The 27,486-nt window shown below is 48.6% G+C and overlaps 1 protein-coding gene across 4 annotated transcripts in view; it reads right to left on the bottom strand.

Moving 5' to 3' along the window:
• Nucleotides 1-27,486, bottom strand: part of Slc45a4 (solute carrier family 45 member 4) — a 76,335-nt gene that overhangs the window by 19,980 nt on the left and 28,869 nt on the right. For all 4 annotated transcript variants that reach the window (XM_045144565.1, XM_045144567.1, XM_045144564.1 and 1 more), the window contains exon 2: nt 9,202-9,854. In XM_045144565.1, coding sequence (XP_045000500.1) covers nt 9,202-9,445 — 244 coding nt within the window. In that variant the 5' untranslated portion in view covers nt 9,446-9,854. The remainder of the gene's footprint in view (nt 1-9,201; nt 9,855-27,486) is intronic.

Below are 27,486 nucleotides of genomic sequence, written 5' to 3'. Positions count from 1 at the left end.
TTAGACACTGACCCTCTCTCCCTCTGCAGCACCAAGCATTATGGACTGGACTCCCCCAGGGGCCTCACTCACACAACGGAATTACTCAGTATCCTTTCGTGCCGGCTTATGTCACTGAGCAGATCGGCCTCAAGGCTCGCTCGGCAGCCGCACTGGCTCTGTGCTGGTGCTTCGGGTCCATGCTTTTTGCTTCCTGCAGGCCACAGGAGCCAAAGTGCTGCAGCGTCAACCCGGTGTCACACAGCACTCTGCAGAGAGGAGCCACAGGACAAACGCAGGGAGTCTCAAGTGTCTGACATCTCTCCACAGTTCCTAGGAGGGAGGCTAGAGTGACCACAGACACAGACGCGAGTGTGCGTCCCAGGCTGAAGTGGCCTTGGCCAAACGCTCCCCTGTCTGACTGCTTCATCCCACCTGGGCCGGCACAGGCTGCCACAACAGCCACACCAGGTACCCGCAGGAAGTGGGGCAAGGGTGTCTCTGGGCAGTTCTTCCTGCAATGAGACTGGAACAGCCAGCTCCAGAGACCTGCGCCTTCCTTTTAGTTGGCATGGAGTTGTACTGAGCTGGGAAAGGAGCATGGTACAGCTCAGTGGTACACAACCCCACCCAAGAAAAGGTGAGTGGAGCCTTGCTCTATTGCTCAGGCTGGTGGTAACACCCCAAGCTCTAATGACCCCCCTGCTCCAGCTGGCTCTATATGTGTGTGCACACTAAACATCACCCCACCACTGACTTATGCCCATAGCCCTGGGTTGAGGAAAAAAACAAACCTAAACAATGTGACCCGCACAAGACCCACATTGCTAGGGCCAGGCTAGTCACCTTCCTGGGGTCATAACAAGGCGCCTGGGGAGGAGTCAAGTGCATTGGAGCAGCCAGGGACCACAGGCACGTGTGCAGAGCCCGCAGGCAGAGGAGAGGGGCAACCAGCATCACATCAGGCAGCCAGCCAGCCCCAAGCTTTAAACTATGTTGGAAGTATTTAACTTGTTTGATTTTATACGGCTTACTGTATTTTTTTATGTTGTTTTTTTGAGGCAGGGTCCGGGCTGACCTAGAATTAACTATGTAGTCTCAGGGTGGCCTTGAACTCACGGTATCTTCCTACCTCTGCCTCCCAAGTGCTGGGATTAAAGGCGTGTGCCACCATGCCCGGCAGGACTTACTATCTTAAATTGGTCAAGACTGTGGGGACCTTTAAAATTGAACTGAGGGCTGGAGGGATGGCTTAGCAGTTAAGCGCTTGCCTGTGAAGCCCAAGGACCCTGGTTCGAGGCTCGATTCCCCAGGACCCACGTTAGCCAGATGCACAAGGGGATGCATGTGTCTAGAATTCATTTGCTGTGGCTGGAAGCCCTGGCGCGCCCATTGTCTCTATCTGCCTCTTTCTCTGTCAATTTCAAATAAATAAATAAATAAAAATAAACAAAAAATTTTAAAATTGAACTGAGTACAGTTTACAATGTGTGATGGTTATGAATCTATTGGGGGCCAAGGGCAAAATGTTGTAGTTTGAATAGATGGCCTCCAATATAGTCACTGTTTCATTAATTAGTAGTTTGCATCTGCAGCCACCTGGCTGGTGGTGTCACTGGGCAGATCTTAGGGTGCAGCCCTAAGGTTTACAGTGGGTTTGGAATTCTAATATAAAGATAGGCAAAGTGTGCCTCGCTGGAGTTCCTGCAGTGTGCTGTGCTTCTCTCTCTGCTTGGTCCTGTGAAAGCAGATAGCTTCTTCTGACATTATGGAACTTCCCCTGGGTCTGTAAGCTTCAATGAATGCCTTCCTTCATAACTGTGGCTGGTCTGGAAGTTCTTCTCAGCGAACCTGAAGCTGTTTGCTACACGGACACACGGACTCTATTAAGTGTGCACTTGTATGCACACGGACTCTATTAAGTGTGCACTTGTATGCACACGTACGTACACGCACGCACGCACACACACCTGTTATACACGTGTTTGCGGATAGGTACCTAAAGGAAGAAGGGAAGCATCTCAAGTTTCACATGCTTGTCATTTCAACATGAAGGTAACAGTCAGTAGCTGCTTTAGAACAGTGTGTTGGGTTCCCAAGGCCTGGGCTGGGGCCCGGGCCAGAAGGGAGTCCACCCTCAGGACGACTCAGCACCAGGCTGCTACAGCTGGTCCTTTGGCACGCCTCCTCCTCCTGCCAGCACCAGGCCTCCAACTGCCATGCCTCACACAGCCCTGCAAGTGGGAGTGCCCGGCACTGAGGTCATTCGACTTCAGTGTCATCCATGAGTCAAGTTCTAGAAGTGTGTGCTTTTCCCACAGGAGAGGGGCAAGCTTCAACATACAGCCAGCAGCACCCGGGGAAATCCAGGTCTGAGAGCTACCACGGAGGGCAAGAAGGGCTGTTGTTTTTCCCTAAATGCAGCACTCACAGAGTGGTCACCCACTCTCCACCTTCTGTGTGCCACAGAGAGTAAGTCTGGCTTCCCTGCAAGCCAATGTCCAGGCCAGGCAGTTCGCTCCTGGTGCACCTTGCAAGGCTCTGGCCAAGAGGACAACAGGTAGGGTCTCATGCTAACCCAGTTCTCATTCATGAGTCAAGCCTGGAGACCACAATAAAAGGCGCCCCTTTTCTCTGTTATCTGATTTTCCTTTTCCCCTGAGTATACTTCCTGAGCCAAGTGGGAAACAATAAACGGGACTAGGAGACTGGACCTCTCCTTCCCAAGGGAAAAGGGCAACATGGGAACAAAGCAGGACAGGGCACCCAACGAGGCTGGGTGTGATTTGGACTGGTGCTGGCTCTTCAGAAGGGCAATTCCCACAGGGCTCCAAGCAGTCTGCTTCAAACCTGCCTCCTGAAAGTGGCCAGAGAACTCTGAGAAGCCGGATAGTGCCTGCTCCACTGGCATCCTGTGAATGGGAGGCCACCCGCACCAGCGTGGAATGCAGGTGGGGTGGGTGTGGTGTGGTCTGCCAGCTCTGCCTCTGGACTCTGGAGGGTGGCTGGGCCGCTGCTGGCTTTGAATCACATTGGGAGGCTTTCTGTGTTCAAGTGGAGCTGGTTTGTGATCTGTTTCATGAGCTTTCTAAGAGCCACTGAGACAAGGTGATGAGGCACACAGCCGCTTGTCCAGCACATTTTCAACGGAGAAGACAGGACACAGGGGACAGAAAGGAAGATAGCCCTGCCAAGCCGAGTGTTTAGAACACTGAACTCTGACGAGGGAGAATGACAACACACTGAGGACAGAGTCCTTGTAAAAGAGGAGCCTGGGAAAGGCAGGTGGTGTCACTCCATGAACACAGCTGTGACACAGCTGCCTGTCCTTCCTGTGCAAATGCCCTGTCCCCTTTGCGGACAGCCAGGTCCCAGGCATGCAGTCCAGGAGGGGAGAGGGTGACTCAGGTCCTGCCCACTGCTGCACACCCTCCTCATCCCTTGCATAAAGAGCTTCTGCCTCACCAGCCCAAGGATTCAGCAATAGCCTCTCCAACATTAGGCTGGTCCTGCCAAGCTAACAGCTCCTTGGGAAAGGCAGACTGCCATTTGTAATCAAGAGATCTGAATACAGGCCCCGTCTAATGGGTCTAACAGGGACACAGCTTCCTGCACAGCTCACTGACAATAGGTGACAAGCAGCAGCACACAGAACTGCTGTAGCATTCATGGTGTTTGGGTTGGGTAGTCAGAGCCCAGTCAGGTCAGAGAGAAAAGAAAGCTAATGTGCTGGGCCTGGTGACACAGACCTGCAATCCCAGGTATTTGGGAGACTGAGGCAGAAGGATCACAAGTCCAAGCCACCTAGACCACAGAGAAAATTATGGCCAGTCTGGGAAATTAGTGAGATCTTGTCTCAAGGAAAAGTAAAAATAAGAAGAGCTAGAGGCATAGCTCAGTGGTAGGACACTTACCGGGCATGCTCCAGGCCCTGGTTTTCATCCCTACTATCCTTTTAAGAAGACCGGGTAAGCTATACTGGGTGGCGGCAGCGGCCTAGGTGACGCAGAGGATTCACACTTTCTGAAAGGGTTACCCTCTACAGCAAAAGAAGTTCCAGCTGGTTTCACGAGGACTCCCATGTGGAAAGCCTTGAACCAACACGCCTCAGCGTACCTGCACCCTAGGAGTACCTGTCAGAACAGATTAACTGGGACAGAAAAGACAAATATACTCTGTGCTAACTCTCATCAGCTAGGGAACACACCGAATGCTACCAAGAAGACAGAACAGAGGTGGAGGGTGAGAGCTCAGCATCACCCCACAAGGCGGTGAGGCCCAACATCCCCGAGGACACCCAGGAGCCCTGCACACGCCCCGGTGCGCTCCTGCACATCCCACTCCTGCCCACCTCCAACCTCACAGGAGCATCTATTTACTTTCCTTGAGTGTTTATTTATGCTGCAACTCAGATCAGGCACTGGTTAAAGGACATCAGACTAGTTGTGACATGTCAGTAGATGCTTTAAAAAAAAAAAAACAGTGGTTGGGCTGGAGAGATGCCTTAGTGGTTAAGGCACTTGCCTGAAAAACCTAAGGACCCAGGTTTGACTCCCCAGTAGCCACATAAGCCAGATGCACACGGTGGCTCATGCATCTGGAGTTTGTTTGCAGTGACTAGAGGCCTTGACGCACCCATTCTCTTTTTGTCTCTCAAATAAAAACATTTTAAAAAGCAAGCAAAAACCCCAGTGGTCCCCAGTCTGGCCCAGCTCATCCCACAGAACACAGATGGTGAAGGTATATTGTCAGGCCAGGCAGGTGACCCTACCTTCTGCACACCAAACACCTTCAGCCACCGCCCAGCTCGCCTCACAGGCCCAGGTCCACCAGGTCTGGGATCCCCAGGGTGCCTTGGTTCCTCAGTGCCCATGTGCTGCTCTGAGTGTGCGCATGAGCATTTAAAAAGAGAGATGTTGGTGCCCTCAGGGACGAGCAAACCCTCAAAGATGAGATGCAGCAGGTCCCACGAGCCGGTTTGGGTTGCGGGCACTGTCTTTGCCAGCACCACAAGACGGGGCTCGACACCTGTACAGTGGCCTGGAGTTATTGCCACACAGGAAAGCACTGTGATTCACCACACACAGAAGAGGCAGGCAGCCTGCCAGTCACACCACCACCTTCTGTCCAGCCCAGACTTCGGGAGCCTCCTTTATTTCTAGCCTTCCCTGGGGCCAACACCACAGTCGGGTTCAGCATGACCAGAACATTAATGTCCCGGAGGGCAGAGAGCTGCAAGGGCGACAGCTCCGAGGATGCTGGATCCTCTGTGCTGAAGGGACTTGGGAGGTCCTCTACTGGTCAGAGCCCTAGTGTGACAGTGCAAGGAGCGATCCCTCTTGAAGGCAAGAGAAACACAGGCCGCCATTCCTGATGTTTGGTATACCAAAATGACAAGAGAGCCAGCCTGCCACACAGCTGGTGATGGCAAGGAACCCCTAAAAAGCCATAAGGTGGCAATTCCCTATAGGGCATTACTGTCTTCTGTCTATGCTCAACACTGGGGTTCAAAGGAGCAACAACCACCATATTTTAAGAACAAAAGACAACTTACGGACTGGGATGAACACACTGACGGGACAGCACAAGGTCACTGCCTTTAGGAGCTGCCACAAAGGTGGACTCTGTGGCTACTTCCAAACCAGCACATGAGATAGATGACGGCAGCTGCTTCCATGACCTCGTCATAGAAGAGACACCCTCTCAGACCACACTGCTGCATCAGTTACCAGAAACAACATGAGAACAGGGGCTAGGCAAAGCTACAAAAACCAGGACAGGAAGACCACTGGGCCACCTCAGGAGCCTTCGACTCCATTTATACTTCTCCGCGGCACTTCAACATAGTAACAGTATTACTAAGTGGAAAAGTCTAGCTGGGTTGGTGTAGTGATATACACCTGTAATCCCAGCACTTAGGAGAAGTACTGGGGGTTCAAAATCATCCTTGGCAACACAGTTGAGTTCAAAGTCAGTCTAGAATAAATGAGATTATATCTCAAAAAGAAAAAGAAAGGGCTGGAGAGATGGCGTAGCGGTTAAGCGCTTGCCTGTGAAGCCTAAGGACCCCGGTTCGAGGCTCGGTTCCCCAGGTCCCACGTTAGCCAGATGCACAAGGGGGCGCACGCGTCTGGAGTTCGTTTGCAGAGGCTGGAAGCCCTGGCGCACCCATTCTCTCTCTCCCTCTATCTGTCTTTCTCTCTGTCTGTCTCTCTCAAAGAAATAAATAAATAAAAAAAAATATTAAAAAAAATAATAAAATTAAAAAAAAGAAAAAGAAAAAGTTTAAAAAATGGTTAACTGTATGCTTAACCTTAAAAACTAGAAAGAGCCAGGTGTGGTAGTGCACACCTTTAAACCCAGCACTTAGGAGGCAGACATAGATGGATCATTGTGAGTTTGAGGCCACCCTAAGATTATTACATAGTGAATTCCAGGTCAGTCTGGCCTACAGCAAGACCCTACCTCATAAAAGAAAAAGAGAGAGGTAGAAACAGAAAATAATAATAATAATAATAATAATAATAATAATACCAAAGAAAAAGTCAGGCATGGTAGTATGCGCCTTTAATTCTAACACTTGGGAGACAGAGGTAGGAGGACTGCTGTGAATCTGAGGTCACCCTGAGAATAAATAGTGAATTCCAGGTCAGCCCAGGCTAGCGTAAGACCCTACCTCAAAAAGAAAAACAAACAAAAAAAACCAAAAAAAAACCCAAAACCAAGAAAAGAAAAAAAGAAAGAAAATGAAACAGGACTGGGGAGACAGCTCAGTAGTCAAAGGAACTTGCCTGCAAAGCCTGCTGACACAAAAAGCGGTGCAAGTGCCTGGAGATCTGTTTCTAGTAGTAGCAAGAGACCCTGGCATGCCCACCCACACACATACATGCACACATAATACACACACACACACATAAACAAACAAACAAAAGGAGAAAATAAAAGGTAAATTAATGAAGTAGGTAGTTTAAAACAATAAAATTAATGTGCATATATGGTAAAATGTTCACATTATTCTCAACTACCTAAAATTACACAACTAATCTCATGTAACAGATACTCAAAATCAAACAATAAAAAATGGTGACCACATGGAACAACCCGCAAAGTGAGACAACTCCAAGAAGCTGGGGGTCGGGGTTTCGGAGACGCCGTACCCACTGCACCACAGAACCGAACACGGCAGTTCTGCTCGCCGAGTCCGCGCTTTCTCAGCAGCCTGACTCCAGCTAAGCTACGCTGGCTCTGCTACACAGGCTTTCAACACCACGGCTGGAAGCAAACACACACTCGGGTGGGACAAAACGGAGTAAGGTGTGATGCCCCTCCAGACTTCTGTGTCACTAAGGGGTCTTTCAGCTTCTCTCCTGGGCCTCCTTTTCCTGGTCTCCACTCTGTACAATCTCTGTTCCTTTCCCTCAGGCTCCTTCAAAATGGCTCTGGTAGGTCAGGCCACAAGGGATAAGATGACATGCAGTGACAGAGCAAAAGGTTGGTCATTGTGGTCATGCTTAACAACTTCTGACCCTCTAAGTGGGCTCAACTCACCTGTGACCCCAGTCCTCTGGTCACCTTGTGAGTCTTCTGATGTTGTGAAGGTGGCAGTGAAGGACCAATTTCCAGGGAAGAACATGCTGGGAGCCATCAAAGAACCCCCAGTGATAACAAGTGACGTATCTCAGAACCCCTTCTCCCACATGTGGCCAGAAAGAAGCCTGTGCTCTCTGACACTGATGCCACCCACTTAGAATGAGAGAAGTGTGACAAGTTCACGCAGGACCTCACACTGGCCACACACACTTTGGAGTAAGTGTAGGTTGGGGCAAGAGACATTGCTACACTAACCAAAGTGAACAGGTATTTTTCAAATGCTATTCCTTCCTTGTGTGGAATTCTAGAACAACATGGATACTTTTAAATTGCTTGGCCTCTTCTAGAGCTAAGGAGTTACAAAATTACAGTTTTTAAAACCTCCTGAGACCATAGAAGAAACTAAACTTTATGATAATACTTTTGGGGCTAAACCCATGTCCCAGTGGCAATTTAGGGGAAGGGGGACAGGTGGTTTCCATGTGCTAAAGGTCCATCAAGGCAACCTGGTAGAACCTTATGAATGCCACTCTTTCAGGACACAGGCATCAATGGCCATCTGAAAACTACACTACTCTTGCAGTAAGTCAAGTGATGACAGTATGGTAAGGAGAGAAGGGCTGGGGAGATGGCTCAGCAGTTAAAGGCACTTGCTTGCAAAGCCTGATGGCCAGGGTTTGATTCCCCAGTACACAAAGTGATTGCATGCATCAGAATTTATGTGCAGTGGCAAGAGGCCCTAGCACAGCCACACTTACTCCCTCTCCTCTTTCTGATTTCAAATAAGTAAATTAAAAAATATTTTTTAAAAAATAGATGAGGGCTGGAGAGATGGCTTAGTGGTTAAGTGCTTGCCTGTGAAGCCTAAGGACCCTGGTTCAAGGCTCGGTTCCCCAGGACCCATGTTAGCCACATGCACAAGGGGGCGCATGCATCTGGAGTTCGTTTGCAGTGGCTGGAAGCCCTGGCATGCCCGTTCTCAATCTCTCTCTCTGTCACTCTCAAATAAATAAATAAATAATGAACAAAAAAAAATTTAATAAATAGATTGAAGCTGGGCATGATGGTGCATGTCTTTAATCCCAGCACTAGGGAGGCAGAGGTAGGAGGATCGCCAAGAGCTTGAAGCCACCCTGAAACTACATAGTGAATTCCAGGTCAGTCTGGGCTAGAGTGAGACTCTACCTCAAAAAACCAAAAAACAACAACAACAAAAAAAAAAAAAAAAAAAAGAGAGAGAGAGAGAGAGAGAAAGAATGGAACAAGCATCACTGTGCTTCAGTCAGGGATGCCCTAATCTCAGAGGCCAGCCTTCATTCACTCTCACACTGCAGGTAAGGAGCCCTGACCTGGCAGGTGACAAAACCAGTATGCCCAACGTGGCAGGATGGTGTAAAGGGGGCCCAGCCCAGTCAATGCCAGCTTGCCTCAAGCATTTAGCTGCTGTTTCTACTGCACCTACAAGTCATGTCCACTCAAAGGAACAGGCCCCAAGCCCAGTTGACACAGAAGAGAAGGACTAGAGAGGCCAAGGTACAGAAGAGAAGAAGCCCCAGCCGGGGTCCCTGAGACACCCAATTCTCCCTCCTACGACTGGGGCGCTGAGCTGTAGCTGTGCGGAGCTGCACTTACCAATCTGTAACAGTATGGGTGTGACCAACGCAGTCTCCATGGCATAACAGAACTCTCTGCCAAACATCACTGCCCCGTGCATGACCCATAGGCGCATGGGGATTCTGTCTATGGATCCTTCACTGATGGTCTCCTCACGGTTGTCAGCATCCGGGTCTCCAGGTTTCTGTGGGTCCGGCAGGGGCACAGGTAACTCTTGAACTTGCATAGATTCTGAGTCGGCATTCTGCGGAGCCATTTTCATTACCACCAAAAATAGATATATGTGTGTGTATATATATATATATTTATTTATTCTATCTATATAAATAATACTATCATATCTCTTCAATGATAAATTAAGACGTCTTCTTGGTCTGCTGCAGGTGTGTTCCTTGGCAAGTAACACTTGTATTCCTCTTTGTACAAACAGGTATCTTAGCGTCTCACGATCTTGAGATGTGCAGCGACACGGGAGGGTTTTTGGTTGGCTGTAAACATATGGCTCGCTGGCTCACTGAGAGTCAGAGATAAAAATCCATAAGTGCCACTCAGTTAATACCAGTTTCATCATGACTGTGGAGGCGCTGCAGTCACTTCTCTTGCTACAGAGAGGTGGGGAGGTGACACACACAGGCGGTCTTTTGTGAATCCCCATCGAGTGGCTGGAGAATCTGCAAGAAAGCAAAGACAAGCTGCAATCAGGGATGGCCTCTGTGCCACCCAGGCACCTGGAGCTTGCCAGGCAACACTGCAACAACGGCTCAGGGGAATCTGATGCTGGGGCAGCCGAGGAAAGTGGGATCAGAGAAGCCCACCACTGTCGCCTCTACGCCTCCGCGTGAGCTGAGTACTTCTGTGCTGACGGCATCACGGTGCCCTTCCTGACCTGCCAGTATCATCACATGGACAGAAAGTGGGAGGTGGAAGCTGGGGAGGGGACTGACAGAACCACAGGGGGACTCTTGAGACACCATCTGCAGAGGTCCAAAGAAAGGTGGAAAGGGGAGCTGGGTGGAGCAGGGAGACTCGACTCCCACAGCCTCATGGGGAAGTTCAAAGTCTGTTCTGAGGTGGACTCTTCGTCAGCGTCTAGGGTAGTGGTCCTTGGCATATCCAGATTGGAAAACCTGCCCATAATCATGGATGTAAGAGCCTCACTCCAGAAAAACAAATGTTCAGACATGCCAAATTCTGCCTGTAACTTCTTGGAGTTTAAAGTCACACAGCCTACATGTGGAATTCCAAGGGGAACCCAACATCCCAGTTATACAGTTGGCTCCATCCAGCTTCTGTGACCAGCTTATGACATGTCTCTACCTGGATACACATGCCCCAATAATGTACTGACATTGAGAAATAACTAGAAACATCCACTAAGGGTACAGAAGTCAGGTATGATGGTATACACTTGTGGCCCCAGCAGGCAGAGGTGGTTAGACCGTGAGTTAATAACAGCAAAGTCCATGGAGCACATGCTACTCTGTGAACTTACCCCGGCACGGCCAGCCTGTGATACACCAACTGGAGGCAGCCCCCCTGAGAGTAGCCAAGCCTCCGCGGCTTTTCAACCGGGATTCTGATGGAGAGGGCTCCGCTAACAATGCCAGCGTTTGCTAGAACAAGACTCACTCTTGTGAGTGGACTTCCTCATGGACACAGAACCGATCCCCCGATTTTGCAGGCTGGCGCCATGGAAGACAGCCTGCTCCTTCTTGGGCCCCACTTAGCACAACCTCTAGGCCCAAGTTCTCTTCTGCAAAGCCGTGGTGAGCAGCCTTCAGACCGAGACTGCTTTACAACAGTGAAAAATAGGGTAGAGAGATGATTTAGCGATTAAGGCGCTTGCCTGCGAAGCCTAAGGACGCAGGTTTCATGCTCTAGTAACCATACAAGCCAGATGCACAAGGTGACACCTGTGTCAGGAGTTTGTTTGCAGTGGCTGGAGACCCTGGCGTGCCCATTCTCTCTCTCTCCATCTCTTTCAAATAAGTAAATTTAATTTTTAAAAATTAAAAGCTTGGTGTGGTGGCACTCACCTTTAAAATCCCAGCACTTGGGAGGCAGAGGCAGGAGGATCTCTTTGAGTTCAGGGAGACCTTAAGACTACATAGTGAATTCCAGGTCAGCCTGAACTAGAGTGAAACACTACCTTAAAACCAAAATAGCTTGGCGTGGTGGCGCACGCCTTTAATCCCAGCACTCGGGAGGCAGAGGTAGGAGGATTGCTATGAGTTCAAGGCCACCCTGAGATGACAGACTTAATTCCAGGTCAGCCTGGACCAGAGTGAGACCCTACCTCGAAAAACCAAAAAAAAAAAAAAAAAAAAAAAAAAACCCCAAAATAAATAAAGTGAAATAAAATAAAGGTTAGACATCACACCTAGAAGAAAGGGCCATCGCCCCTCATTACAGAGTAAACATGGGAACCTACAGAGAAGAGAAGGCACACCCCATGACCCGGGCAGGCCCTAGTTGATCTAAAGAGTGAGGCTTAAGGCTGAGGCATGAGCACTAGCCAGAGTATTTCTGCTTAACAGCCACGCTGCAAGGACGGTACAAGAGCACGACACATGGAGCCTGTGCCAGCACTTCTCATAGACCTGAAAAAGACCCCAGGAGTCAAGCCCTGGGGTCAGGCAATGTGCAGAACAGGCCTAGGAAAACGCTTGGTAGTCATCAGCTACCCATGAACATACATGCATGGAGGGACCCACAGCGCTCCCACTTAACCTGCTCCCAACAGCCATCTAGGTGACTAAGGTAACTTCTCTGCAAGTCCATCAACCCTAGCCCTTGACAGATGCTTGATTCTTATATACTGAGCATGGATTCACACTGGTCTGTTCCCAGCCAGTCCTTCTGTCCACCGAGCAGTTCCCACGTTGCTCTTCTAGCATTTTCTAAATCACTCGTCCATTTTTACCTCCATTTATGAGCATATGAATCCAAGAGCACTGGGATGCACTCTGGCAGAATACTTTTTGCTATTTTTACTGGATTCCACTCCTTTTGCTGATCACTTAGGGACAAGCTAAGGCCTCTGGTGCCTTGTCTTCTGGTTTTGTCTGAGCCTCCCACACCTTCCGGGAGAGTTCCAGAGAGGCCTTCCACAGCTCCGCACACTTCTTGGGTTTACTCCTAACTCCTTCAGCCACTGTGGCTCAGCAATCCGGGTCCTTCCTGCCTATTTCCAGCTGGTCTGTCAGGCCCCTGGCCTCACTCCCCACCTGAGGCTACTGATTCTCCATCATCCACTTCCTCAGAGCCAGGCTTGTCCTCCACGGCCTGAACTTAACTCAAGCCCACCTTTTTCAGGAACTTGAACTGCGCCTTTCCTGGTTACACAGATCCTGCAGGGTACAAGCCATTCCTTTGTGGCTTCCCCATGACTCTCATCTCTGAGGCAAGTGAGAAAAGGAAAGAAGCTTGGACAAGAAACAGGAAGCAGGGCCAAGTGCTCACTTTAGTCAGCACATTTTAGGAGCAAGCCCTGAGACAGCAGAGGCAGGGTCACCGCCCATAGGCCTCCCAGCACGAGACAGCTCTTCCCTGTCAGGAAGCTGGTTTCCTGCCATAGCTAGAGTTAACAAAATGTGGTAAAGGGCTCCTCTGCAGGACTCTCAGGAGCAAGGCCAGGAATATGGTCGACCCTGCCAAAGGCCCAGGCAGCACTGTGTTCCTGAGCCTCCTCTACATGCTCCTGAGAGGATGAGTTCAACTCCAAGAGAAGCACTCAGGACAGATTTTCCCCTTGAAACCTGATCCAGTGACCGTGAAGCACTTGGTGACAATTTTGTTACAGTCTGTAGAGGTACTCAGACAAGACGATAATTGTTCCAACCAACAACTTCCTCTATTGTCCTGTTTCTAATTTGAAGGTTACTGATGCCAAGACATGGGACTTCCCACAAGTTGCTGTGTAGAAAATCTGGCTAAAACTAATATCCTTAAGAAGTGCCCTCAAAGCCGGGTGTAACAGCGTGCACCTTTAATCCCACCACTCGGGAGGCAGAGGTAGGAGGATCACTGTGAGTTCGAGACCACCCTGAGAGTACATAGTGAATTCCAGGTCAGCCTGGGCTAGAATGAGACCCTACTTTAAAAAAAAAAAAAGTCCCCTCAAAAGTGACTCTGATCAGTGCCCTAAGGTTGGCCATCAAAAGCTTTAAGGATATGTAATCCTCACACTATTCAAAAGCAATGTGAATGCCAGGCAGCCACGTACCCTGGGAACGAATCTGGGAAGCAGGAGTGACGTGTGCTGTCCTACCCTCCCATGCCCCCATACGCATCTCACACCTATGTACTAAGTATGTTAGACAATACATGTGGGCAACAAATGCTTACAAACAGGCACAAGTTGGGGCATCCCAGCCTCAAAATCCTGTGAATAACATAAATACTCATTGACCTACTATGGGACATAAATTGAAATATCTTGGGCTAAGGAGATGGCTCGGCAGTTAAAGGCACCCACTTGCAACATGTGCTGGCCTGGATTAAACTCCACAGCACCCACAGGAAGGCCATATGCAAAAGAGCATAGGATATCAACACCCCTATAACAGAATCTGGAGCTCAAGGGCCAGCTAGTGTGATGTTCACTTGCAGTACGGCAGTTCATTTGCACGGGCAAGACACTGTCTCAGAGGTGAAGCAAATACCTTGAGTTGGCCTCTCACCACCTCCCCAACAAATAATAAACAAAATTTAAAAAATCCAATCAAAGCAAGATAGTGCAAATTATCCGTGGTAAGAATCAAACATGATGGAGAGATGGCTCAGCAATTAAAAGTGCTTGCTTGCAAAGCCTGCTGACCTGGGTTCAATTTCCCAGTACCCATGTAAAACCAGATGAACAAAATGGCTCAAGTGTCTGAAATTTCTTTGTAGCAGCAAGATTTTCTCTGTCCTTGCAAATAAAATTATATACATTTTCACATATATATATTTCTTTTATTCAAAGGTAGGGTCTCACTCTAGCCCAGGATGACCTGGAACTCCTTGTAATCCCAGGCTTGTCCTGAACAATCCTCCAAGTGTTGGGATTTAAGGGGTGTACCACCATGCCCAGCAGACACATTTTTAAATAGTGTTTATTTATAAGTAGAGAGAGGAGAAATTAAAAAAATGGGTGTACCAGGGCTTCCTACCACTGCAAATGATGTATGAGCCACCCTGTGCATCTGGCTTTTACATGGTTACTGGAGAATCAAACCTGGGTCACTAGACCTTGCAAGCAAGCACCTTAACTGCTGAGCCATTTTTTCAGCCTGGCAAAAAAAAAAAAAAAAAAAAAATTAACAAAAGAGTCAAACACAGCATTGTGCAATTCTGCTGATTTTAGTTCCTGAAAAGCATTTACAAAATTCCACTACTTCCAACATAAAATCAGTGCATCCTAGCACTCCCGTAAACCCTAGCACGTGGAAGGTGAAGGCAGGAGGATGAGAAGTTTATGATGAGGGGTGAGGAGAAGGTTCCGTCAGTGAAGTGCTTCTGACGCAAGCATGAAGACCTGAAACCAGCGCCCACTTAACATGTCAGACATGGCAGCACACGCCTGCAATCCCAGCACATGGAAGGCAGGGACAGGGGACCCTAGGGGCTGGCTTGCTAGTCAATTTGCATGAGTGAGCTAGCTCCAGGTTCAGTGAGAAATCCTGTCTCAACAAATAAGGAAGACATTCAACATTAACCACTGGCCTTCACACACACACACTTGTGTACCCCTATGCACAAATACACACATCCTCTTTCCAAAAAAGAAAAAGAAAAGGAAAAAAAAAAACCATCTGACTCTGATGAACTGGGTGTAGTTGTGCATGCCTTTAATCCCAGCACTCAGAAAGCTGAAGTAGGAGGGTCTTTGTGGTCAGCCTGAACTACACATTGAGTTCAAGGTCAGCATGGGCTGCATGAAACCTTGTCTTAAAAAAAAGGTAGAAGCCAGGCATGGTGGCACAAACACTTGGGAAGCTGATGTAGGAGGATTGCCCGGAGCTCAAGGCCAGCCTGGCAACACAGCATGATTCCAGGTCAGCTTGGGCTACAGTGAAACACTACCTTAAAAAACAAAAAGGGCTGGAGAGAGGGCTCAGCACCTAAAGATACTTGTCTAACAAGCCTGCCAGCCCAGGTTCACTTCGCCAGCACCCATGTAGTCAGATTCAAAGTGGTGTGTGTTCACCGGCAGTGGCAAGAGGCAATCCTGGCATGCACACACAGATGCACACAGAGAAACAAATTCAATAGCTTTTTTTTTTTTTTTTCAAGGTAGGGTCATAGGGTCTCTAGCCCAGGCTGACCTAGAATTCACTATGTAGTATTAGGCTGACCTCAAATTCACAGTCTCCTATCTCTGCCTCCCAGGTGTTGGGATTAAAGGCATGTGCCATCATGCCATCAGGGGTTAAGATGCTTGCTTGCAGAGGCTGACAGCCTGGGTTTGATTCCCAAGTACCAAATGTATGGGTAGTACATTCATCTGGAGTTTATTTGCAAGAATTCTGGTGTACAATCCTCCCCTCCCTCCCTCCCCTTTTAAGTAAATAAAATTTTTTAGGAAAAGGAAACGTCAAGATATACACTAACACTAGAATGATTTAAGTCCTCTGAAGAAAGCCACACATAGTACACATAAACAGGCAGGTGACAACAGATGAGCTCTTGAGGACCCCATGGCCAGCTGGTCCACTACTCCAGCCTGCCAGTGGGATCTGTCAGTGGTCATTATGTCAACCGTCACTACAAGACTCCACATACATGGGCTACAAGGTCACTGAGAAGTCCTGCCGAAACTGAGCTGAAAACCATGTAGACCAGCTGACAGAAAGCTGGGAAAAGCCATGCTGTATGCAGTTCAATAGAAGAAAGAGAAATCACCAGTGGAGACGCTCAACAGTGGACACTGCAAGCCTTATATTTGGCAAGCCAGGCCAAATGAGCCAACTGGTGCAATAGTGGCACGTCTGTTGTGGGGGAAACCAACCGCCCTCTAATTTGACTGGAGGCCTGCTCCATGGGAAGGAATACATCCCTGATACTGAAAATCTACAACAGGGGTAGCCATGATGAGCCCTAGGGGTGTAATGTCTCTACTGTCTGGCTAAATGTATATTCTATGCTCATCAAACTGCCCAGTAAGCACTTCTCTTAATGTTCATACCCATATATTAATGCTACTCTCATTTTTGGTTAAGAGAACCTTCTCTTTTCAGATGGCAGTGACCTTGGGATGACTCAGAAGGCACCATGGTGCTGAGAAGTGACAGAGGAGTGCTCAGCACTGAAATATGTTTATCACACCTTCCAAGGCTCAGGGTCCAATGCGGAAGAGGTGGCAGAAAGAATGTAAGAGCCAAAGGAATGGTAAGACTCCTTGCAACAAGCTCCTCCAGACACAAAATGGCCTGGAGATCCATGACCTCACAGTGCCTGACACTACCTACACAAGACCATCATAATAGGAGGAAAAGATGATGATGTCAAAATAAAAGACTGTTTGGGGGGGATATGATGGAGAGTGGAGTTTGAAAGGGGAAAGAGGGGGGGAGGGAGGGAATTACCATGGGGTATTGTTTACAATCATGGAAGTTATCAATAAAAAATGAATTAAAAAAATAAAAATACAAGGGCAGGCGAGACCCCATACAGATATATATGATGAAGTTTAGGGAAGAAGCTATAATCCTAGATTAAAATCATGGCCAGGGGCTGGAGAGATGGCTCAGCTATTAAGGTGCCTGTGAAGCCTAAGGACTCAGGCTCGAATCCCCAGAACCCATGTAAGCCAGATGCACATGGTGACTCGCACTTCGGGAGTTCGTTTGCAGTGGCTAGAAGCCCTAGCCTGTCCATTCTCTCTCTCATAAATAAAACAAAACAAAGAAAACCAAAACAATAACAAAACATGATCAGACAGAGATCATCGGCTATTCTGCTCAGGGCCACCTTCCCTTCTCAAAGGGAACTTTTGCTTATTTACACTTGTGCCCAAATTTAAAAAAAAAAAAAACTGCTAGCTTTCAAAAAAAAAAAAAAACAAAACAAAAAACAACAACAACAAAAAAACGGTGGCTGTGCAGCTGGCAGAGCACGACTGATGGAAGGAAGCTAACACTGACTCAATGAAAGCATGCCAGTGCTGATTCTAGGGAAGGCACCAGACTGGTCCTGGTGGACACTGGATAGGCAACGACACTCCCAGCAAACATGCTCTCCAAGCATGCTCCGCAAACCATCACAGGTGCCTGTGTTTTCCCGGCTGCACACTGAAAGCCATTCTTCCATCTGCAAAACAAAACATCAAACTGGGTGTGATGGTGCACACCCTTAATCCCAGCACTCAGGAGGCTGAAGGAGGAGGGTTGCTGTGAGGCCAGCCAGGGCTACAGTGTAAGTTCCAGGTCAGCATGGGCTAACGTGAAACCCTGCCTTGAGAGAAAGACAAGGAAAAGAAAGCAAGAACTTGCCAAGGGAGCTGCAGGAGGCTGCTGGGAATTCCCAGGCATGTGAACAGGGCATGGGGCTGCAGTCCAGACATCCAAAACCAGGGGTCTCAAGAAAGTAGCCTGGGGATGGAGAGATGGCTTAGTGGTTAAGCGCTTGCCTGTGAAGCCTAAGGACCCTGGTTCGAGGCTTGATTCCCCAGGACCCACGTTAGCCAGATGCACAAGGGGGCACATGTGTCTGGAGTTCGTTTGCAGTGGCTGGAGGCCCTGGCGCGCTCATTCTCTCTCCCTCTCTATCTGCCTCTTTCTCTGTCTGTCGCTCTCAAATAAATAAATAAAAATGAACAAAAAATTTTAAGAAAGCAGCCTGTAAAAGCCGGGCATGGTGGCACACGCCTTTAATCCCAGCACTCGGGAGGCAGAGGTAGGAGGATTGCCATGAGTTCGAGGCCACCCTGAGACTCCATAGTGAATTCCAGGTCAGCCTGGGCTAGAGTGAGACCCTACCTCGAAAGACCAAAAAAAGAAAGAAAGAAAGCAGCCTGCAGCTGAACCAGGGGCACCAGCCCTACCTGGAGGACTGTGGGGTGAACTGACAAGAGCTAAGTAAGTGCAAGCAGCAAACCAAAGGAGCCCAGTAGACAGAGCAGCTCTGCTTGTCTACCAACCCTCTCCATCCCCCAAGCAGCTGGCCAGGACACCAGCTCAGCTGAGGTGGCAGCGCATGCGTGTGAGTCCATAGCTCACCAGTACAGCACACAAGAGTCTGAGTTCCTCCCCGCCCCAGGAGACCATGCTGAAAGAGCCACTGGCCTCCTTTTAAACTTTCATTTCTCATGGATCTTTCTGGTCTTTAAAAAATCATATGAAGAAGGCTGGATAGATGGCTTAGCAGTTATGGTGCTTGGCGGCAAAGTCTAAGGATCTAGGTTCTATTCCCCAGTGCCCACATACAGCCAAATGCACAAAATGGCATGTACATCTGGAGTTTGCTTGCAGTGGCAGAAGGCCCTGGCATACTCTTTCTCTTGCTCTGTCAAATAAATACAGTATTTCTAAGACAGGAAAGGCAGACTTCTGATTGCTGCAGGTGTTAGGTCAGCTCCCAACACACACAGGCCAAACTCTCAAGTGGAGTTTGTGATGTGTCTGCCCATCAGCTAACTGCAGGCTCTATTCTATCTTGCCTAGGGCCAATGTCCACCTCCTCCACATTTCCACCAAATACTGAGACTAATCCATGCAGCTCCAGAGTTGATGGCTTTGCCCTTAACCCCTAGAGTCCATTCTCAATACTATAACAAGGGTGATCCCTTAAAAGACCAAGTTGATTACATTATTTCTTGCTTCTAACTCTGCCGTGGATCTGCAATGGCTCCCAAAGTTCCTCGGAGGCCAAGCACTCCTGCGGCTTCTCCAGCCACCAGCTCTTCTTCAGTCACCACAGGGTCTACCCAGTTCACACATCTGCTAAAGTCTCCAGCTCAAAAGTAAATGCCATAGGCTACTTGGTGCAAGTCAGGCAGACTTCAGTGAGTCTATATGACAGTAAGGTTTTGTTGTTGTTGTTTTGGTTTTGGTTTTTGTCTTCTAGCCCTGGTTGACCTGAAACTTACAGAGTAGCCCCAGGCTGGCCTTGAATTCACAGTGATCCTCCTACCACAGCCTCCCAAGTGCTGAGATTAAAGGCATGTACCACATTTTTAGTGTGGAGTAAAATTTAAGAATTTATTGCTCCACTTTATAAAATTTTAAGGGCAAGCCAGGCATGGTGGGACATGGCTTTAATCCAAGCACTCAGGAGGCTGAGGTAGGAAGATTTCTGTGAGTTCAAAACCAGCCTGGGACTACAGAATAAATTCCAAGTCAGCAAGGGCTAGAGCGAGACCCTACCTCGAAAAACTAAAATAAATAAAATAATGGGCATGTGGGGCATGGGTGTAGCCACCAGATATATGAGAGGCTAAGGTATGGGGATTAGTTGTGCCCAGTTTATAGCTAGGTTAGGCAACATTATTTCTTGGAAAAAGCAGTAACAAACTAGACGCTAAAAAGTTTACGGGGTGCTAGGCATGGTCGCTCACACCTGTGATTACAGGACAAGGGAGACTGAGTCAAGAGGAATTCCAGGGCAGCCTGAGTTACAAAGCAAGACCTTGTCTCAAAAACCCCCAAAAAAGGGGGGGGGGATAAGGCACAGGGATTTGACATTAAACACCTTTTTTTAATGCTATTTTGTTTTGTCAAGACAGAGTGTCACTGTTGCTCAGGCTTGCTTCCAACTCTAGATCCTCCTGTCTCAGACCCACAAGGGATAGATAGCCTGGGATTGCCAGCTGAATCACTTTTTGAAACAGAATAGAGGGAGCAAGACAGCAGCCACACCTGGACAGGATACTGAAGCAAGGGTAAACGGCCCCAAGAAGACTTTCTCTGCTTCTAACCTCTGTCCTCTCTCTTCCTCTATCTGCAGATCAGCTGAGCAGAAGCTATTCTCTTTAACTAACAAGTGGCAAGGGCTCTCCTCTCCCTCCTTTCTAAACCTTCCTAGCACGGTCTGCTTGAGGCCCTGCAGTCAGAATGAGGCTCTGGCACCATGGAAACCACAGCAAGCTTCTACCCTGAGCAGCTCCTGGAATGAGGGGGGGGGGCGGCTTCAATCTGAAGCCAACAATGGTGGCCTCAGCCCCAAGTCCCATGACATGAGGGATTGGATCAGCACCTATATAAAAGCTGGGCGCATGCCACTGAACCCAGCACTGGGAAGGCAGAGACAGGAGGATCCCTGGGTCTGCTGGCCAGTTAGTTTAGCCAAATGGGTGAGCTCCTGGTTCTGATTGTTTCAAACAAACAAATAAAAATGTGGAAAGCAACTGAAGACACCCAACACCAACCCCTGGCCTCTACATGCACACAGACATGAGCATGTGTGTCCCCCTTCCCCATACCTCACATTACACACATATCCTCAAGAACTGACCTCAAGACATGGCCACAATTAAGGAGTGCCACTACCAAGATGCAGTTCAAGCCTCTGGCAGTGTTTGCATGGAAAATATAACCAGAGGCTTCCAGATCCCGAACGTGTCCTAAGGCAACGAAGATGTGGACAGGGCATCAGAGAACTCCAGCACATGGGGTCAGACAAGCAAGAGTGTGTTGGCTACCTTTGCTAGCCAGGGACTTAACGAAAGCTGCCCAGTGGGTGCCTGCCACCGCCAAGTGCCAAACCCAGGATGCACTGCTCTCTCTTTCACACACATGCACACTAGTCCCACCTGAGCACCCATCACAAGCTGGGACCACAGCATGTGCAGGGTGAGGAGTGACAAGTGGAGCCTCTTCTCCTTCACAATTTCGTGGACAGAAGATCTCAGCAGGGTCAGCAAGACTTTTCTTTCCTTGCTAAATGGACGGCTTCTGTAGGCTCACTCAGCAGAACTACTCCGCAGCGCCTCTGTGGTCAGGGTCACCAAACAGCACTGTGGTTCTATGCTAGCCATACGGGTCAAAGGGGACCCAAGACCCTGGAGGGGCCCTCTTCAAACCGGCTACAACTTAAGAGTTCATGAGGCACTTACTTTACTTCTGGCACTTCCCCTTTTATACAGTCAGCTCTGGGGTGACAGCAGATAGCTGTGAAAGTGAAACTGTGTACAGAAAGCTTGAACCTAGTCTTCAAAACATTCAAGCTTTAGAGGATGAAGAAAACTTATACCAGACTTTAGCCTGGGGATAGGTTCCTCCCTATGACCAGGAAAAAAAAAACAAAGAAAAACAGAAACAAACAAACAACCCAACCACTCTACACCTCCCCACACATCAGAGATTTTTGTGACCAGATGACCAGTGAATCACTGGCACTGTTTAGAGCAGGGCTCTACCAAGCCTGCAAACACTGGGCTCTGGTGGTGACCTCTGACCCTGCCCAGCTCCCACTTCCTATAACATTCAACAAAGATCAGCACTCCAGTGACTGCGGAGAGCTGGAGCGCTGCAGGTTCAAAGATGACTTATTGGCCTATCTTAGCCCTTAAGGTGGCTGTTTATTGCCTAGCCCTGTGTATGACCTAACATCCTATAACTGTTAGGTAAGTCCCTTTGGAATGTATGAACAGATCCCCTAGCTTCTCCCACCCCAAAAGCTAAGAATGTCACCAGACAGCATCCGAGGCTTGCTCGTCCTTGCTTGGCTGGAACCCGCCTACCCAACATTTCCACTAATGTATGTGAAAAGTGCTTTATGACTGACTTTGTTCTTTTACTACAACAATGTTGTGAAGCTGTTACTATGCTGGAACATGGTATTTGGGGGGTAACCTGAATCTGCATTCCTGGCCATGGTTGCTCATACTTGGCTCCAGAATAAACTCTTTGTTTCCTTTGAGGTGAAAGCTGTTTGTTTTATGTCAACATTCCACACAGACCCTTGCGCCAGCTAAGAGGGCAGAGGAGAGGATTTGGTCAGCTACTTCCTCTTCCTCCTCCTGTTCTCAGGAGGCACGAGAGGACAACCAGCAGAGAAGAGGGCAGGGTCCCCTGCATACATCAGCTTACAAACCACCTCCCTTTAGAAAGGAGGGTGCTCCTTGATCCAGGGTGGTCCCCGTTTTCTGCGTTAGGGAAACCCCATCGGGAGCTCCCTCAGCTGTAAGTTGGTGCTTCAGGACTGGTGCTTTCTTGGCACTGTGAATAGCAGAGTGCTGTCCCAGAGCCACCAAGTGGCCTGCTAAGACAGTGGGCCTGGCCGGGCCGGGCTGTGTCCAGAGCATGACTGTGCATCGCTATCATTTGGTGGAACCATGCAAAGAAACAAAGCCACCAGGGTTTCACTCCACCACCCAGAAACCTCCAGTATCCAAGAGAAATTAGCAAAAAAAGTGGCACATCCACAAATAAAACAGTCATTATTTGGTGACAGAAAATACCTGATATGGGGGCTGCAGAGATGGTTTGGCAGTTAAGACGTTTGCCTGCAAAGCCAAAGGATACTGGTTCAATTCTCCAGGACCCACGTAAGCCAGATGCACAAGGGTGTGCATGTGTCTGGAGTTCCTTTCCAGTGGCTAGAAGCCCTGGTGCATGCATTCTCTCTCTCTCTCTCTCCACCTCTTTCTCTCTCTCAAATAAAGGAAAGGAAGGAAGGAAGGAACGGACGGACGGAAAGAAGGAAATACCTGATATAAAATGTCAAAGTACTGACTGTGGGCATCCTTGCTAAGACCAAGGGTTAAATATAAAAAGCAGGCTAGGGCTGGAAAGATGGCTTAACGTATAAGGTGCTTGCCTGCAAAGCCTAAGGACTCATGTTTGACTCCAGAGCCCACGTAAGCCAGATGCACAGTGACGAAGGTGCACAAGGTTGCACATGCGTCTAGAGTTTGAGTGCAGTGGCTAGAGGCCCTGGCGCACTAATTTTCTCACATTCTTGCATTAAAAAAAAAAAAAGGCAGTCTGTTGGGTTTGCCTCAAAAAAAAGAGCTATAACTCAAATGTGATTTACAATCACATGAAGGTGGCGTTTTGTGGTTCAAGCACAGATACATAGCAGAAGGTGTCACCTGGGGCTGGGGGGTAGTTCAGTAACAGAGCACTTACCAGCAGAACACGGACCAAGTGGAATCCCTGGCAATGCACACAGTACAAGGAGCTTTTTCTGCATGGCCCAAACAGGTTCTTTCTGCTTCTCCATGACATACCTTTAGTTAAACCAGACTTACTGCTTGTACATCCAAACATCCTCCAAGTTTGTGTGGGGTCAAGAAACTACTCAAGACAGGCATGATGGGTACACCTATCATCTCAGGGTAAGGCAGGAGGATCTCAAGTTTGAGGGCAGCCTGGCCCTCAGTGAGACCCTAAGAGGGGGTCTGAGAGAGTGCTGCTCCCAGCTCTTCAGGCCAAAGGCCTGACTGAGCTGCTTAGCTGAAGACATCAACATCCCCCTTTCCTGCTCAGTGATTTGTGGCTGAGGCCCAAGCACTACAGGACTGGCTGTGGTCTGGGAGCCAGCAGACACATAAGTAAGGCCAACACTCTGCCACCTGCAATCCCAGGCGAGAGCACAAATGCCTGGGCAGGATGGATCAGAACTGGCTTTTCACTGAGGAGCACTCCCTGTCTGGAAAGCAAAACCATCCTCCTCCCCTCCTCACGGCTCCACAGGTGCACAAAATGTTTCTTCCGTCATCTGGGAGAGTAGCAGCCACTGCCAGATCAGGGAAGAATCCTCTACTTCTGGAACTCCATGTCAACGACCTGGTGGCCTGTGCCTGTCATAACAGCACTCAGGAGGCTGAAGCCAGCCCAGCTACAGTGAGACCCTGTCTCTAAACACCAAAAGGGTTAGAACACAGCTGCAAGAGCCAGGCGTAGTGGTGCACCTCTTTAATCCCAGCACTCGGGAGGCAGAGATAGGAGAATCGTCGAGAACTCAAGGCCACCCTGAGACTCCATAGTGAATTCCCAGTCAGCCTGAGCTAGAGTGAGACGCTGCCTCAGGAAAACAACAAAAAACATAGCTCTAGTCATGGGGCTTCACACAAAGTCAATTAATTTCAAAGACTAGAAACTGATTTTCCCCTATATATGAAAACCTTGTTGCTCTGCCCTGGCTCTATAGAGGTACATTAAACCAAGGTGTAAGCCTTTATACACTAGGATGCAGATGAATCTTGCTGTGCTGAGCACAGTGGGTCCTAACACTTAATCCCAGCACTCAGAAGGGAGAGGTAGGAGGATTGGTGTGAGTTAGAGGCCAGCCTGGGACTACAGGCAGTCTGTTGGGTTAGAGTGAGTTCTGGGTAAGCCTGGACTAGAATAAGACCCTACTCAGAGGGAGTACAGGACCCCTGAAGGTAAAAAAAAGGGCAGGAAAGTCTGTACTTGCTAGAAATCAAAGATGATCTGATTTCTGACTTATCTCTTGCCTACTTCCCTATACCTGTTTTTCCACAAGCAACCATTGTGGTTGGTCAAGCTCAACCCCTGGAACTTGGTGTCAGGGCTAGCCTCTCTCTGAAACAGCTCCTAGCCCTAACCAACCAGCTGCCCCTCTGGGTCACCTGAGGTGTGAGACAGCCACCACTGCAAGGTTTTAATACCTTTCAAGGGGAGGGCAGGTTCTCGGAGCTGCCTCACCACTTGGGAACTTTCAGCTGTGGATGAGTTTTCCCCTCATCTGGGCCTGGACTGGCTTGGCCCAGGTCCAGCTGGATTGAGCCAAGAGAGGGCCCTTAGCCCTCAACTCCCCACATGGCAGGAGCTCCTTGAACTTTCATTTTTCTTTCCATGGCTTTTCCAGCACAACCCCCCTCCCCCACCACATGTGGGATCTCTAGTCACATGGGTGCCTTTACTTAGCTCTCTCCTTCCCTAAGTAAATATAATAACTTAATTATCCCTCTCAGTCTTTTTTATTCAATTCTCTGATTAAAATTAGAAACAAACTTAGGGATTGGGGTTCAAGGACTATCCTGGACCCTGAGCACCCCGTTACACTACCTTGAAATACCAATCTCCCAACCCCCACTGCCAAGTGCAAGGATAGCTCGGTAGGACTTCCTTGCAAAGCCTGATGACCTGGGTTCAACTCCCCAGCCACCCCCATAAAGTCAGACATGCATTCACTGTCAAAGGCAAGACACCCTGGCATGCATGCATGCATGTGCACATGTGCACATATACACATATATGCAAATAAAAAAAATTTAGGAGCTGGAGAGATGGCTTAGTGGTTAAGCGCTTGCCTGTAAAGCCTAAGGACCCCAGTTCGAGGCTCCATTCCTCAGGACCCACATAAGCCAGATGTACAGGTGGCACATGCATCTGGAGTTCACTTACAGTGGCTGGAGGCCCTGGTGGGCCCATTCTCTCTCCCTGCCTCTTTTTCTGTCACTCTCAAATAAATAAAAATAAGCCAAATAAGTTTTTTTAAAAGTTTAGGCTAGGAGATGGTTTTGAAGTTCAAGATCCTTGCTCACAAAGCCAAATGGCCTGGGTTTGATTCTCCAGTGTCCATATAAAGCCAGATGCACAAAGTGCTGCCTGCGTCTAGAGTTTGTTGGCAGCAGCATTGGGCCCTGGACCACTCATGTTCCCATTTTGTCTCCCTCTTTCTCTCCTAGCAAGAAATAAAACATTTTCTTAAATACATGCTGGGCGCAGAGCCACACAGGGGTCTGATGCAGCTCAGTACCATGTGCCAGGACAAGCACAAGTGTAGTCTGCATTTTACCTCTTCTGCAAACAAATGAAAATCATGTCAAAGCTCCACAATGTCCCTCCCCTCAAGACAGCTGCAAAGCTACGTCAGCCACCTTGAGAAGTGAGACGCTTTAGTGACTGGACCCTAAGTAAAAAGCAAGAATGTCTTTGGGTCTGTCTTCTCAGTCTCCACTTTGCTAGAGTCAGAGAAGAATCTAGCTTCTTATCTCTTTCCTAAGGGAGTTCCCTAGACCTGTTTTTCCATAAACGAGTTCCCTGTCCTAAAATTAATGTTTAATGTTTATGGATCCTGGAATTCTGGTTGGTTAAGCAAAGACCTCTTCCCGAACCACCCCATCCGAGTCCACCAGACAGCTCTCACTCATTTTTGCTGAGGGAACCCCAGCACAACACGGTTACCAGGAGATGCTCGGCAGGTGGGCAGGCCTCTTATTATCTTTGCACCTCTCCTGACCTTGCAGGTCTCTGCTCTGGTAAGCCCCCTCATCTTTCTTCTCAATCTAATAAAGTCTCTCTAAACCTTACCTTCTGGTCTATGGGTTTTAATTCTTTAAATTCCTAAGATAAGAATCCAGGGTACTCTAAATTTACTGATGTGTTGGCTTATTAATGTATTGGCAAGGAACCCAAAATTCCCATTTTAGTACTGGGAACCCTGTACTCTGACCAACCCTGTGTATCTAGACAGCAGGAGTGGGTCATGTTAGTGAGAAGGCAGTTTCCACTGTCCGGGGTTCAATGCACCCCACACTATCCACCCATGGGGAGTCCTACACATGAGCTCATACCTAAGGGGACAGTGTCCAGCAGGCACCAGTGCCTGTAGGAAAGACAGGGAGCAAACCAAAAAAGACCTTAGAGGGGGCAGAGAGGGAGGAACTGTAGGTTCCCCCAAAAGTGGAGTCAGCTGACCAGAGAGAAGTGCTAAGGTCCCTTGGCTCCTTAGAAGGTCTAACAGGGCACCTATTCCATGCACACTGCGGGGAAGGGCAGGGGTTGTTCTGATGGTAACAGGGTGTCCAGTGTACAAAGCTCGGCCTGGGGGGAGAGGGGCTCCAGGGCAACCACCTTGGCCATTTCTAGCCCTAACACGACCAGCCCATTCAGGTTGGAGACCCTAACCTTGGCTCCTATGGTCTCTAGGTAAAAAGTCAGGTGTGAGGACAGTAGGCTCAGCTGAGCTTTTTTTAAAATTAAAAAAATATATATTTTTATCTATTTATTTGAGAGCGAGAGAGAAAGAGGGAGAGAGAGAACGGCCATGCCAGGGCCTCCAGCCACTGCAAATGAACTCCAGACACATGTGACCCCTTGTGCATCTGGCTTACACGGGTCCTGGAGAATCCCAAGGACCTTTGGCTCTGCAGGCAAATGCCTTTACTGCTAAGCCATCTCTTTATCCCCTTGTTTTTTAAAACGTTTTATTTTTATTTATTTGAGAGAGAGAGAGAAAAATAAGTAGCTAGGTAGGTAGGTAAAGAGAGAGAGAGAGAATATGGGTGAGCCAGGGCCTCCAGCCACTACAAACAAACTCTAGACACATGTGCCACCTATGTATCTGGCTTACATGGGTCCTGGGAATCTAACCTGGGTCCTTTGGCTTTGCAGGCAAGTGCCTTAACCA

This window comes from Jaculus jaculus, chromosome 2 (assembly GCF_020740685.1).
Source record: "Jaculus jaculus isolate mJacJac1 chromosome 2, mJacJac1.mat.Y.cur, whole genome shotgun sequence".
NCBI classification, from domain to species: Eukaryota; Metazoa; Chordata; class Mammalia; order Rodentia; family Dipodidae; genus Jaculus; species Jaculus jaculus.
This window is presented reverse-complemented; position numbering and strand designations above follow the sequence as displayed.